Below are 13,799 nucleotides of genomic sequence, written 5' to 3' on the forward strand. Positions count from 1 at the left end.
TTAGTTACGTGCCTTTTAAGTGCTTTGTATACGTAAATATTTTGACAGTCCACTGCCTTCTTACCCTGCCTCATTGCTTCTCCTAATTGAAAAAAGTTTCCATACAACTTTGTGCCATCTCAGGAACAATTTGGTTTATCGCCACATCAATCATTAGCTCACACAACTTTAACCCTTTTCTTTATGTTCCTTCTTCGAATTTATATCGCAACAATGTAGACTTTACTGTTCCTGTCCAAGTGCAAACTGTTTAGTGTATGAGAATATATCCAAAGGCTTGCTGGCTATTCATTGTGGCTCCAGTGGAAACGCCAGTGCCTCGCAGATGAGCACCGCCTAAACCAATACCCAAACCCGAATCAGGGGTGACACAGTCATTCTCGTTGTTGCCAAGGATCCCAATCCTTACTCGAGAGTCAACTGTACCTTGGATGACATTGATACCTTGGACGTTGCAATATGCCTGGAGCGTGCTCCCTTTCAAGATATTCAACCAACTTTGCCGTAGATGGAACGTACCTTGAAACAATACATAATGCAAGGTTTGAAGCTTGTAAATGGTAATGTTATAAAGATGCAATGTTTATGGAGGGGGGATATTTTTACACTGGTCCTTATCTTTGCTGAAATTTGGGACCCAAATAGATAGCATAAAAACCTGTTATCTTGTTAGTTTATTTTGTCAATCAAAGAAGACGTTGTTGGTTAGTGCTCCGGGCATCAATGCTTGGACTATAGTTATTAGTGATTGCATACTTGTAAGATTGTACTGAGTTGACAAAAATGCAAAAAGGAGGCAAATAAAAGCAAACGTACTGACATAAGATCCACTAAAACATGTCAAAAGTGAGCTTGACGGTTTGTGAAGAGTGATAAAGTTCTTCTCACTTCCCAGTCGCATTCCAGCGCAAACTTTAGTAAACGGCAATGTATTGAATGCCGGAAACTTCGCCTCCTGGTCCCCATCTAGTCCCTCCTTCAAAGCATAGACGTGATTGTAGACACTGTTCGTTGTCCAGTGACTTGATCCGTATCTAAATGTGCTCTAGCGTTGAAACAGATGCAGAAATAAAACTATCAACAAGTACACTTGAAAAGAATGCCTAATAAAACAACCATAAACCCATTTTTATATCAAAACGATCTACAGTTGACTCGCATTTTCAAAACTTAAGAAACTTTGATACAATAACTTGTTTGGGCAAAAAGAGTTCAGAAACTTTTGAAGTTGCGTTATCAAACTTTAAATGCTCAATTTGCTTTGTAAATCTAATCCTTGTCTCTACCTATTAATTGACATTGTTTGTAAATTTTCGCACATGAATGGAAAACATTTTCACAGTGTTATTCACAGTATGAAGTGGTGAACGCTAAGTCTCCAAGCTAGAGAAAACCCCTTTTGCTTCATTTCCTTTTTTCACTTCATTTCGTACCACGTCATTTCATTTCTGATATCACCATATGGTCGATGTCACTACTCATTAGCTTTCTGGTTATCTGATAAAATCAGGTCTTCATGCCAAGAATTTCTCATAGAAACTATAGAAACCAAAGTTGGAAAAAAGTTAGGAAGCTCGCGTACAAAGATTTTGCCAATTTTCTTATATAAAGTGTGTATACATGCGTCGTGCGTAGTCAATGTACAATCCCTGCTACAATTCTTTGAGCAACAGGGCAACCCCTTCCCCAAGAGGTACTATAATAACTACTTGACGCATAGAGGTACTATAATAAGAAGCATAAAATATTTATTTATATTTTCTGTTTCGTGTCATGCTAAATGGCCAGAAACAAAAAACGGCTCTTACCAGTCTTCCATCCGTCTTTAACACTAGTGTCCAGCCCCCTAATACGTTACAGCCAGTCATCTGGGTCAGGACACAATAGTGGTGCCCAATGTTTGTGAGTAAATATATACCATTCTGGCGGTAGCCCGCTTCGTATGCTGCATGGCAACTAACAAAATCTAAGGAGAATGCAATAACTTGTTAATTTGACTTTGTCAATCAAAGAAGTCTCACAAACTCTATATAAAAGGAAAAAAGGGTTTCGTTAAAAACAACTACGACTGCTCATTCCCCTTTTGTTGCACGATGGCAGTTCAGTAAAAAGAGAGCAAAGTGTAATTTGGATACTGCCCTCTATGTCTCTACTTTGTAAAACAGAACTCCAAATCATATGGTCGTTGCTGAAGACAGTATACATCAAAGGACGCAGTCACGGGATCTTAATTTGGTCGCTCTCGTGTATGTTCCAAATATTGCTTTATTGAAAGATTTTGTTTAGTGAACAGAATGCTACAGGTGCTTTGTATGTACAGAAATCAACCTTTACCTCGCTCTTTCTCGCAATATTTCCCAGTAAACATTTCCTTGCAGTGGCATTTGAATCCATCTCCACTGCACACATCAACACACTTGCCGCCATTTTGGCATGGAGATAATTCAACACATCTTGGACCGACCTGATGATAAAGAAAAAGAGTTCTGAACCGCTTGCTCGAAATCACCTTTACTCTTGAAGTTTTGGTTTTGCCACATATCTTGCTGGAAAACGCCCCATATTGCCACTTATTATCGATAAACAGTCTGATTCAGAGAAGATATCAATTACTGATAAGATAGATGTAATTACTTTGAGGATTATTAAACACCAAGCTAACCAAGTTAGAAAATACAACATATCATTAAAAAAAATGAAACACCTAGAAAATGAAAAAAGGGTTTTCCAGTCAAGAAGAACTGCTACTTCTTAGGATCCGTTAGAGTAAACTTTCCAAAGTTGCGCTAGAGTAAACTTTCCAAAATATTTCTAACCAATTATCGCAAAAATGTGAGGGGGCTATAGCCCTTGCTAGCCCAATGGCTGCGCGGTGCCTGGCTTGGGTCTTTGTGTTTTAGGCATCTACAATACGATGTTTTGCATGATCCTCTGAGTTGATTTCGTTTTCACGTCTTTCTGGTAAGAACTTTTCCTAGCTTATTATTCTATCAATTTATTAACAGTAGAAAAAAAGCCAATTTTAAAGCTTAATATTTACAGAAAAAGAGCAAAATGTAACACGATATAAGTTCAATGCATAAAAGTACATAAATTCTTTTAACATTTTATACAGTGTTGCATAAAATCAAGAATCTACAGTTAAACATATGATAAAGTAATAGAGACTATTATTACTACGACTATAATTATTCATTCTTTTATTTAAACTTGACAAATGAATTATTGCTTAAATTGCTAATCAAGACCTACTATTTATAAAATATACCTAAAAATTGATAACAGGAAAATATGATCAAAAAAATAAAATTTATGGTTTAATCGTAATTTTTTACTTTTATTAAAACATCTTACAAAAATTGCAGTTGCAAGCTTGGCATTTATCAGCTCTAAAGTCTTCCGAAAATCTGAAGTGAATCAGAATTTTCATGCCTGGTGATAGCATCTCTTCCGAAGCATTTTTTTTCACCATTAGTAGTTGTAATTTATCGGAATACCTTATATTGTAAAATATTTCTTTCCTTTGAAAACTTTCTTTATGAAGCTAGGATTTAGATTTGAATTTTTTTGTAGATCTCTACCATGAGTACCATCAGGTTCCTCTGATGAATGGTTACCGAAGTATTAGTTTTCAATAGTTTTTCAAAACTAGAAACATTTTCCTTGTATGCAATTCTCAAGGACCTTTCACCAATTCTATTTATTGCATGCGACAGCATGCTTTCTAATCTTGACAAGGTTTGAGATTTTAGTGCAACGTCAGCAAAATTTCCATTGTCTTTTGGGAACAGGATCCCTATGGCAACCGTGATTTTAGTGATCGTCGCATTTTGATTTATATTTTTTTCTTGTGTCATACACTTCGCTGCGAAATGTAAGTGGTTTTCCGCTTTACGGATATAAGTGGTGATGGATCAATTTTACTTCATCGGTTTGTTTACAATTAGGCCTATCAATACCATTTTAGGTTTTTCAATTTTGTCGCTTTTCTGTAAAATTTATAAATTTTTCCTTAAATTTTATTCCTTTGGTACTTGCTATATTCCTCCTTGTTTCATGACCGATGCCTTGCAAGGTGATCACTTGATACACCTCGTCAAAAACATCTGCTTCAAATATTTGACTGTATGTTTGCGAAGGTCCACCAAAGAAAGATTAAAAAACAAGTCATAAATAAGAATAAACCAAATATTCGCCATCAGATCAATAAACTCATTTTGCTTAAAAATGTTTAGGGACTGCAAAAAAGACTGTAGATCCTCCAAAAACAACGATCGCTACCATCACTATTAATGCCAAGAATTATGCATTACCTTCCCATTTTCATTTGAAATTCAATTATTCACGTTCGTAGGTGTTTCATATTTTACAGTTTAATCACTTAAAACTTAATTTTCGCCTGAATTCTTTGCTTAAATTCGCACATTTCATAAAATTGTTTGTACAGCACCTCTCCGTTCTTGCCGTAAAAATGATATTTTTCCCGGCTTCACTTCCTTTGGTCAAAGCTGCCTCGAGTTGACTGACGCGATTGCGATGGTCTGGATGCAGAATAAATGTGAATAGTAGCAACTATCTCTTGAGGTGAATAATAGAAAATAGCTAGGCCCATTTGCCATGATTTTATTGCCATTTCTTTATTTGATATCTAGGTATTCGCTGTACACTTTGGAAAACTTCCTGAACCTAGTCTTCTGCTTGTGCATGTGGCGAATAAATTTATTCATGGCGAACCTAGCCTTCTGTATAAAGCATGAGAATTTTGAAAGCTTCTGTTCCATTACAGGCAAAAACTCTTAAAATCCTCAAAATATACTTTGTCTCTACACCTGGAGTTTGGCAGCTTTGATAGAAATCTATTCGTAATGATGGCAAAAACGGGAGCTCATTTGATGTTGCTAATACTTTTTCACTATAAGTTGTGTTACTAAGCTGTTTTGTTCTTTTATTGTTGATATCCTTGAGATAATCAAGTACATCTTGTGTTTGTCTTTGTCCATTTCTGTGTACCGCCATCATACAACTTAACTTTGGCATTTTCCCTTTCTCAAGCGCATGCATTTCATAACGTATCGTTACTTCTAGTCTTATTGTTTAAATTTCTATCGTGAAGCACCGAAATCAACGGACAATAGCTAAACTGGAACATAACAAAGTCTTCATCAAAAGTTTTAGCTTTTCCGACTTCATGAAAGCTTAGATACGAGCTATAGTATGAAGCTTCTTACTATCTGTTTTACAGAGCATTTGGACACGTTTTTTAATTTCTTAATTTCTTATCAAGATTGGTGCCTAGAAGTTTCTCCTCATCGCTTTCTTCTATCTGGGTCTCGCCAATGTGTATATCAACTCTACCTTTGTTTGCCCCAAACGAGGTAACATTTATCTTCGTTTGATTACATAGACTCTTTTGAAGTATCAATCTGTGTCACAAAGCTCCTACAAAACCTGCAGCTGCAATTATCTTTCCATTGTTTAAGCTTGTATTGACAATCTTAAGCACAATTTTGAGTTACGTCGTTTTTTGAAAAACAGAGAGAGAGCCTTTTACAACCACTTTGAAGGAAAAAAAATGTCGCGAAGGTCACGAAAACTCTTCAAGAAATGTCGTGAACTAAATGTCACAAAAATTCTAAAATCGCAAACTGCTTGATAAACCTCTCTGTGGTAGACGAAAGTAGAAATATAGAGATGATAGGAAAAGATCGTATAGATCAGAAGGGTAATGTTTAGGTTTTTTACAAAAACGTTAGGAAAACCTGATTAAATATTTTTTCTTTTGTTTACAACAATCTGGCGTGTTATAACATATAAAATTTTCAGTTGAAGGAGATAGATTGTTGGTATTTTGATTACTCAGCAACTATGCAAAACAAATAGAAATGTTTTCAATAAAGATTGAAAATTGCGGGAATTAAATGAGGCGCTTAGTTAGCAATCAAATTGTATCGGCAATTAAAGTCGGGAAAGTCGCGAGTTTCGCTTGCGACAATTGATTCCAGCGACTTATCTCCCTTTAAAGCATATTTATCAAGACGCATTTGCAAGGCTGTTTACGGAAGATGTTCTCCATGGGTACGGTTTCAATCATGCACCCCATGATCAGAGCCCGAACTGACAGGTAGAAGAAAAAAATAAACAAAAATATCTGCTCGTATTACTAAGAAAATGGAAGACTATGCGCCCAATAGATTTTTGAGTTAATTATCAAAGTCTTATGGTTGACATATGGTCACAATTTTGTTTCAACCAACAACAGTACTTACATTTAACGCGTTTTCTTCTGTTGTTATGTACATCCATCCGGGATTTTGATTTAAAGCTCCAATGCTTGATGTCAAATTCCTAGCAAGTAGCTGACAATGTCCTTCTCCTTCTTTGAAATTCAGTGACTTGCATTGAGTGTTTGAGAGGCACTCGAGTATGCATTGTCGTTTTGTCTTCCCAGTGAAGACTGTCAAAACTGTTCCTGTGCAAGTCATGTCTTTGAGGATGACATCAAAATTTCCATAGTGCTTACAACTCTCTCGGAGTAACGTTGCGAGGTTGCAGCCTACAGAATTCGAAACGATTAAAACTTTTAATAGTGCAAGTAATACTTTCGCCATGGAATTTCTTGCAATATTACCAGCAGTTGTACAATATCAAATGAGAATTATGGTAGATATTCCTTTCAAGTTGCAAGATGATTTGTCGCCTTTTTTGACCGTCCTTGATCAAGAATGGCGTACCAGAGTTGCGGGTGCCTAACAGGTGCATTCATAAAACCCAACTAAGGGGTGCCTGACAAGTGTATTCAGAGAATCCGACTCGCGATTGCCTAGAAGTCAATCCTAACAGGTGCGTCCATAAAGATGCAGCTACTACGCAGCATGATTGCAAAAAATGCAAAATTTCCATTGGGTATAGAGACGTTTAAATTACGACAGCTATAGCCTGGTAACAAACAAATTTAGACAAAGATAAGTGCTTAAAGGTAATGTGTCCAGCTATAGCAAGCGACTCTGCGGGGGTTTTTAGAAACATGTGATTTTTCATGTCATCGCCCCAGTCATTACGGTCGTTCTGTTTATTTATCCTGCTGCGAGGTCAGCTTTTCATGTGAGCAGTTTTACATCGCAAGAATACTAACCAATCGCAAACCATTATTTTGATGGGTGGCTTGACAAGTTGGGTAGACGCAGTCCTTTTATATGGACACATTACCTTTAATCTTCTTACAATTGGCTTGGGTTTGCGTTGATTTGATCAAACTTATTCCCTCTGGCAGGCGCAACGCCAAATGTCCTAAATACTCTAAAGATCAGCGTGAAGGGTCGGACAGTTTGAGTTGATGAAATTTTTGTCTCTTCCTACTTTTTTCTTGCATCTTGCTTCGATGTTTTTGGTACATTTGTTATTGCAAAATTGTGTGGCCTTGAACTCTACTCACCAACAGGAAATCCCCGTGTCAAAACCAAATTAAGTACAGTACTCTCTCGTTAAGTGGGACACTCAAGGGACTCGAGCAAAAGTGTACTACTTAGCGGGCGTCCCACTTATTCGAATGCTTGAAAATAGTAAGCAAGTTAAAAGGACCGGAAAAATCTGTACTACATAGCGGGCGTCCTACTTATCCGGGGACCCACCTAACGAGACTATACTGTAGTTTTTATCTAAAATAGATCTAAAAATATTGATGGGGCAATTGGTTGATACTTTGACCTGTCACCTTATACAAGTTTTTGTTGCGCTAAAACGCCTGGTCATTTCTACTCTTATTACCGTTTCATGAAGGTTGCTGAAACGCCATTCGCTTCATCCAGTCACTGAAACGCATAGGGACCGATTAGTGTACTACACCGAAACAATAGCCACGGCGCATAACTTTTCTTCAACCAGTGTTTGTTGGAAAGAATTAAACACGGCCTTGATAAAAAAACCCATCATTACATAAACAATATAAATAATAGCATTCTAGTTATCATTGGTCTATCCCATTTAACTGTTTTTTTACTAACTAAAGTAAAATAATTTAGCGTTAACTAACAGTTTTCTTTTGGACAGATTTGTCCATCCGACACGTCTTTGTAAGGAATGGGAAAATATTCAAGTATCGCTCTAAAAATGCAGCAAAATCTTTGATTTTTAAAATCCCCGATCATCAAAGATCTTGAAAAAGACAATTCTAGCTGAAAAAACCAACTTTTGCTTTTTTCTCAAAATTTAACCACTGTTGCAACAGATCCATTAAAAAAGCTTTATGCTGCACACACAAAAAACAGTCCTTGACATGTTTCTCAGGATTCAATACTAACCTATAGCTGTTGAAGTGGAAACTATAAATAGCACGAGGAGTTCCTGAAGAAAATCACGGGAAAATATGACACAATGTGACGTTATGTGCTAACTCAACCAGAAACAAAGGGAAAGTTTAAATGTATGACCAACGTTGCAAAATTGCTGCGTATGCAAAAAGATTGCTGCGTATGCAAAAGATTGCTGCGTATGCAAAAAGATTGCTGCGTATGCAAAAGGTTGCTGCGTATGCAAAAAGATTGCTGCGTATGCAAAAGGTTGCTGCGTATGCAAAAGGTTGCTGCGTATGCAAAAGGTTGCTGCGTATGCAAAAGGTTGCTGCGTATGCAAAAGGTTGCTGCGTATGCAAAAGGTTGCTGCGTATGCAAAAGGTTGCTGCGTATGCAAAAGGTTGCTGCGTATGCAAAAAGTTGCTGCGTATGCAAAAAGATTGCTGCGTATGCAAAAAGATTGCTGCGTATGAAAAAGGATTGCTGCGTATGCAATAAAGTTTTTTATTAAATATTAATTTTTCCTATAAACGTCTTTGGGTGGAGTATTATATGCAGTAAACACTTCGCAAATAGACCTCTAGTATCTGTTTCATCATTGTGACCTGGTAACCAAATTTAAAGTTTTTACTGAGATAAAATATGATCGACTAACACAACCAGGGTAGGACTGGAACACGTGACCAGCGACTCAGCATTCCCCCAAACCCTGTTTTAATATCACTTTAACTTGTTTCAAGTTCTCTTCGGATTACCCTGGCTACTTGAGCCAAATAATCCAGGCTTAAAAATTGAAGAGAGTTGAGCGGAGGTACGGAGGGGACAACATACGCGTCTCCGCTCAACTCTTCCATTGCCGCAATTTAAGTTTCATTCTTGCATCCGAGATATCATCGGATAGTCTTCTAAAACTGCGCAAATGAAATTTGAAGGTTCTGACTTTATTTGTATTAATATAACTCGACACTATAAGTTTTCACATTACTTTTTTTGGATTATTTCTTGCCCAGTGTTCAACTGAAGTACCATTTTTGTCAACTGAGAAACTTGAGGTCCTTTCAGATATCGTTAGCTGAATGTTCCTGCTTCAATTATATTTGATTTGTAGCAATTTGAAATAATACTTTAGTTAGATTTGGTAAAATTTTTGTTGAAGAAACGACTTGGCATGTACATAAATATGCCTGATAGCAAGATAAAGCTCGTTAAGTAAATTTTTCGATAACAAAACAACTTATTCCTTATACTCTTAGTTGCTTTATGACAGATGAATAAGCAAGAAAGAACACATCCGTAGCTTTATCTGTGTTGCTTTCCCTTGGGCTTCATTTAAATTTATACAACAGTCAAAAACTGCACAATCACTTCATGCTAGGAGCCTGGGTCGTAGCAAGCATTGACGTAAGTATCCGTATTGATTATTACGCATGTAATCGTCGGGAAGTGGAGGATGGAGAAAACATGGACGATATCATGTGAAGATGTTGAATTGCTAGACTTTGATGCTTGGAACTTTTATTGAAGATTTGTAAATCAAGTCGAGTTTTGACAAGTTAACATATGGCTTTGCAGTGAGGCTGGTTTCTGACTGCATGCGTGAGCAAAATCTCCTGCAGTGGTCTGTTAAATAAAATTGATCATACCAAAACATCAAAGATTAATTCGTTCGATTGGTTCGAGCAGAGGCTAACCAGCCTGTTTAAAGGAGTCGTAATGACAGACTATGGATTAATGAAGCGGGCATCTTCTTTACCACACCAAAGACGAAAACAGAAAATTTTTAAGAGGTCGCTCAGTTTGTCTCTTCCAGAGAACACAGGCCCTGTCCTAAAGTTTTCGCAGGCTCAGCACTTTGCCCCCGAATCACCAATTGCGCTCCCTAAAGATTTTCACGGGGCAGAGCAAAGCAGCCATAACACAGAAACATCAATGACAAGCAGAATCATTGATAATAATTGCCAGCAGCACGACGAAGCTTCGGTGTCTGCGAAAGATGCTGTGCCATGTGGGACAGACGATGGTTCGGAAGAATTTGACCAGGACACGTGTACCGAATGCCCTAGTGCTTTTTTACCCGAAAATGAAACTACACATGAAGCAACATTACCTCAAGAAACGTCGGTCTTAGATAATGACAAAGTTGCAACAGCACATGACATTCTGATTTCTTGTTATGGAGTAAATGCTGAAAATCTTTCACATGATATCACCCATCCTGATCAGAGATCATTCCCAACACCACCAACACCACCCCCTCCACCACCTATCAAGGAATGGCAACCCAATCCTTTATCAGCAAATCCAGTTCATTCCAGCATTATGGTCGACCTAGACAAACTGTCTGGTATATCAGATTATGATGATATGTTTTCTAGGCTGTCAGTTGAAAGTGGAGTTGAAGGGTGGTATTGCAGTATCTGCTATTGCATGGCATCTAGAAATAAAGAATCTTCAGTGTATTGTGATTCATGCTCAGGATTGTTCTGTTTAGACTGTATGCATATACATCTTAGAACTAGAATCACTGGGGGTTTCATAATTCTCAAATGCCCAGGAGATTCTTGCACACGAACAATAACAGATGAAGAAATAGATCTGCACTGCAGTGAATGGATGCACATTTTTGTTAAAAACAGAGTAGATGCAGATAATAATCCAAGAGTCAAAACTTGCCCAGGCTGCAATATAGTCCAGCATTTTGAGGAGCCAGATGAAGTGCCCATCCATCACAAGTGTGGATCCTGTGGGTTACGATGGTGCATACCTTGTCACGCACCATGGCATAATGCCTTAACCTGCAAGGAATTTCAAAAAGATGTCATTGGCAAAGGACACAAGGCATTAAAGGTTTGGGCAAAGGGGAGAGGAAAATCAAATGCTAATGCTGTGAAATGCCCTCAATGCAAGTTCTTCATTGAAAGGATATCTGGATGTGACCACATGTGTTGTTCCAGGTTTGTTTTAGCTCTTTAGAGTAAAATCTCTTCTCAATCCATGATTAAATTTTAAGCTATTGAATCCCAATACAGTGCCTGAAGACAAAAGTAATTATGTTTGAAAATTTTTGTTATATAATTTTCAACACGTCTCTCACATCACACTACAACACATCAAGGGACTCTCAGAGAAGTTTCAAAAAAGGTCCAATATGAAGCAACTCTTTTGGTATCAAACATTTCCCTATTACATTAACAGTGGGACAGTTTCAATTTTTGTTTAAGTTATAAAATTGCCATTTGATATATTATTTCTAAACTAGTATTTATTTTGAAATTTTATGATTTAATTTCAAGTTGTAACTTATTTTGCAACACAGCATAAATATCCATAATTGTATTCTGCAATTTCCAATATGTATTTTGTTGATTATTATTTAACTTTTACTAAAGCTCTGGGAACAGGTTGAAGTTTCTGTCTCATTTTTCTTAAAGTGTCAAGTGAAATTTGTATATTCTTTAGGTAATGATAATTGTGAAGGGTACTTGTGAATGATTTAAACTTAAAATTTCAGTTGATGGTGTTTGTTGATTTCAAGGCAGACTTTGAGTCCTAAACACATCTCCACTAAATACTCAAATTGATGTAATGTTTTTCTTGATAATTATTTCTTTAGCAAGAATAATTTGATATTGACTTTTAGGTGCTACACTGATTTCTGCTACAGATGTGGGAAAAAGCATAGGAAAGGAGGAATTTTTGGTGATCACTATAGCCGCTACAGCTTCTTTGGTTGCAAATACAACTTAGCACCAAAAAAGCCGGTGGTGAGAGTTGCTGTAAGGTCAGGTGTATTAGCTGGTACAATTGTGGCTGTCCCTGTAGTGGCTGCCTTTGTTGTGTCAGTTGGTTGTATAATTCTGGCAGTCAGCCCAGTTGCTGTTCCATCTTTTATTGCTGTTAAGAAATGTAGGAAGTAGACTGTATGTCTCCCAACTACAATATGCTAGGTTCTTTGTCATAAGGAAATTATTAGTAGATTAGAATCCTTTACACCCAGTAAACATCAGGAAGTCAATTTTTTTGCAAAGTCAAATTTCCCATAAAACCTGTTTTGTTGTGTTTAATACCACAAATGACTTTTAGATACCATGAGATCAAGCTTTGAAAAAATTAGGCAACTATATCCCTAGCAATTCTCTATATTATTGTAAGCTTGCTGAATGAATGTTAGAGGCTAGCAGTGCCTTTAATGTTTCTAGCATGTGTTTTTGAGCTACATAAGCATGGATAATAAATTTAAGATAATTAATTTCTTGTAGAAATGACATTGTCATGAAGGTTTATACTCTTAGGCTCTAGCTACCCTTTCTTTTTTAATGCCTTTTCAATGATCACCCTCTGATAGCTTCATTGTGTTACATTAGCAGAAAAGATTGTCATCTGTTTTTCTTCAGAGACACTGCCCTGTTATGGATAAGGTCATTTCAATCCTAAATATCCCAACAACATCATAGTAGGCTGTACCAACAATATCAAAACTTTGCTCTCGTGGCTTTATCATCATAGGTCATACTATTTCTATTTTTAGCATGATACAGTCACTGTACTAATAATTACTTTGCAAAACTCTATCACTTTGTTTTGCACATGCAAGTCCTAATACATCAAACAAGCTTAATATGTTTACATTTTATAGCAGTTTGTGGTTTTCCTCTTATTCTGCACCCCACCACAATTTTTGTGAAATTTATTTTAACATGTCATATATTTTCAATTTTTGTTGTTTTCCCTTGTAGGTTGTATATATATTTTCCTCTGGGTTGTTATCTATCAAGCAAGCTAAGCATTTCATGCCATGTCTTTAAACTTCCTGCTTAACCCAAAAGAAAAGATGATAGAAAATAATTTGTGCTCACATTCAAAATAGACATCTGTAAGGGGCTGATCTCTATTAGTATTTCATGGATTTTCACAAAGGGGCTGGTCCCCAAGGCTTCATTGATGGAAGCCTTAGAATTCTAAGATATTAAAGTAATGAATAATCAGGCCTTTTCTTGTCATCAAGCAAACATAATTTCTAGCAATGTCTTGATAATCAAAATTAATGACTATCCTTTTTCTTACAGTAATAGCTGGTAGTATGCATGTTATGATACATTTGCCTTAAATATTTAGTTTCATTCATTTGATTTTTTCTCATTTCTTTGTTGACATTTTAAATAGTCTAGCATAATTCTTATGTTTATGAAAGTTGTCTTGGATTTAAATTTTAGATAGCTAAGGTATTTGTGTTAAAAGTTGTTTAAGAATTTATTTTAAGAGGTGTCGAGATTATTTGAAAGATTATTGTACTTATTATTTTGTGTTTTGCCTAACAGACAGTAAATTTGTAATAATATGTAAAGATTCATTTGAGACATAGATACTATTTCATGAAGTTCCCTTGGTTTTCCTCTTGTCTTTCTTCTTCTTGGTCAAGCTAAGAAACAAGGTTTTAATCAAATGTTTTATTGGCACAGTTGCCCTTTAGAATCAGCAAGGCAGACACTTGGTCAAATATTGGGGGGGGGG

General features: G+C 36.5%; 2 protein-coding genes across 3 annotated transcripts; one reads left to right on the plus strand and one right to left on the minus strand.

Moving 5' to 3' along the window:
- Nucleotides 1-240: 240 nt before the first annotated feature.
- Nucleotides 241-7,505, minus strand: LOC135683313 (uncharacterized). Of its 2 annotated transcripts, none has more exons than XM_065198534.2 (5): nucleotides 6,267-7,505; nucleotides 2,335-2,464; nucleotides 1,809-1,966; nucleotides 889-1,045; nucleotides 241-519 (listed from the first exon to the last, which is right to left on the minus strand). In XM_065198534.2, exons 1-5 carry the CDS (start codon nucleotides 6,606-6,608, stop codon nucleotides 251-253), a joined length of 1,056 nt encoding a protein of 351 aa, XP_065054606.2. In that variant the 5' UTR covers nucleotides 6,609-7,505; the 3' UTR covers nucleotides 241-250. The 2 variants fall into 2 exon arrangements, with proteins under 2 accessions (XP_065054606.2, XP_065054605.2); XM_065198533.2 differs by having other exon boundaries at nucleotides 817-1,045.
- Nucleotides 7,506-9,696: 2,191 nt separating this feature from the next.
- On the plus strand, nucleotides 9,697-13,667 carry LOC135683643 (uncharacterized). The gene is made up of 2 exons (XM_065198956.2): nucleotides 9,697-11,242; nucleotides 11,929-13,667. Exons 1-2 carry the CDS (start codon nucleotides 10,002-10,004, stop codon nucleotides 12,203-12,205), a joined length of 1,518 nt encoding a protein of 505 aa, XP_065055028.2. The 5' UTR covers nucleotides 9,697-10,001; the 3' UTR covers nucleotides 12,206-13,667.
- Nucleotides 13,668-13,799: the final 132 nt, after the last annotated feature.

This window comes from Rhopilema esculentum, chromosome 7 (genome assembly GCF_057945365.1).
Source record: "Rhopilema esculentum isolate cy_ngs chromosome 7, ASM5794536v1, whole genome shotgun sequence".
NCBI classification, from domain to species: Eukaryota; Metazoa; Cnidaria; class Scyphozoa; order Rhizostomeae; family Rhizostomatidae; genus Rhopilema; species Rhopilema esculentum.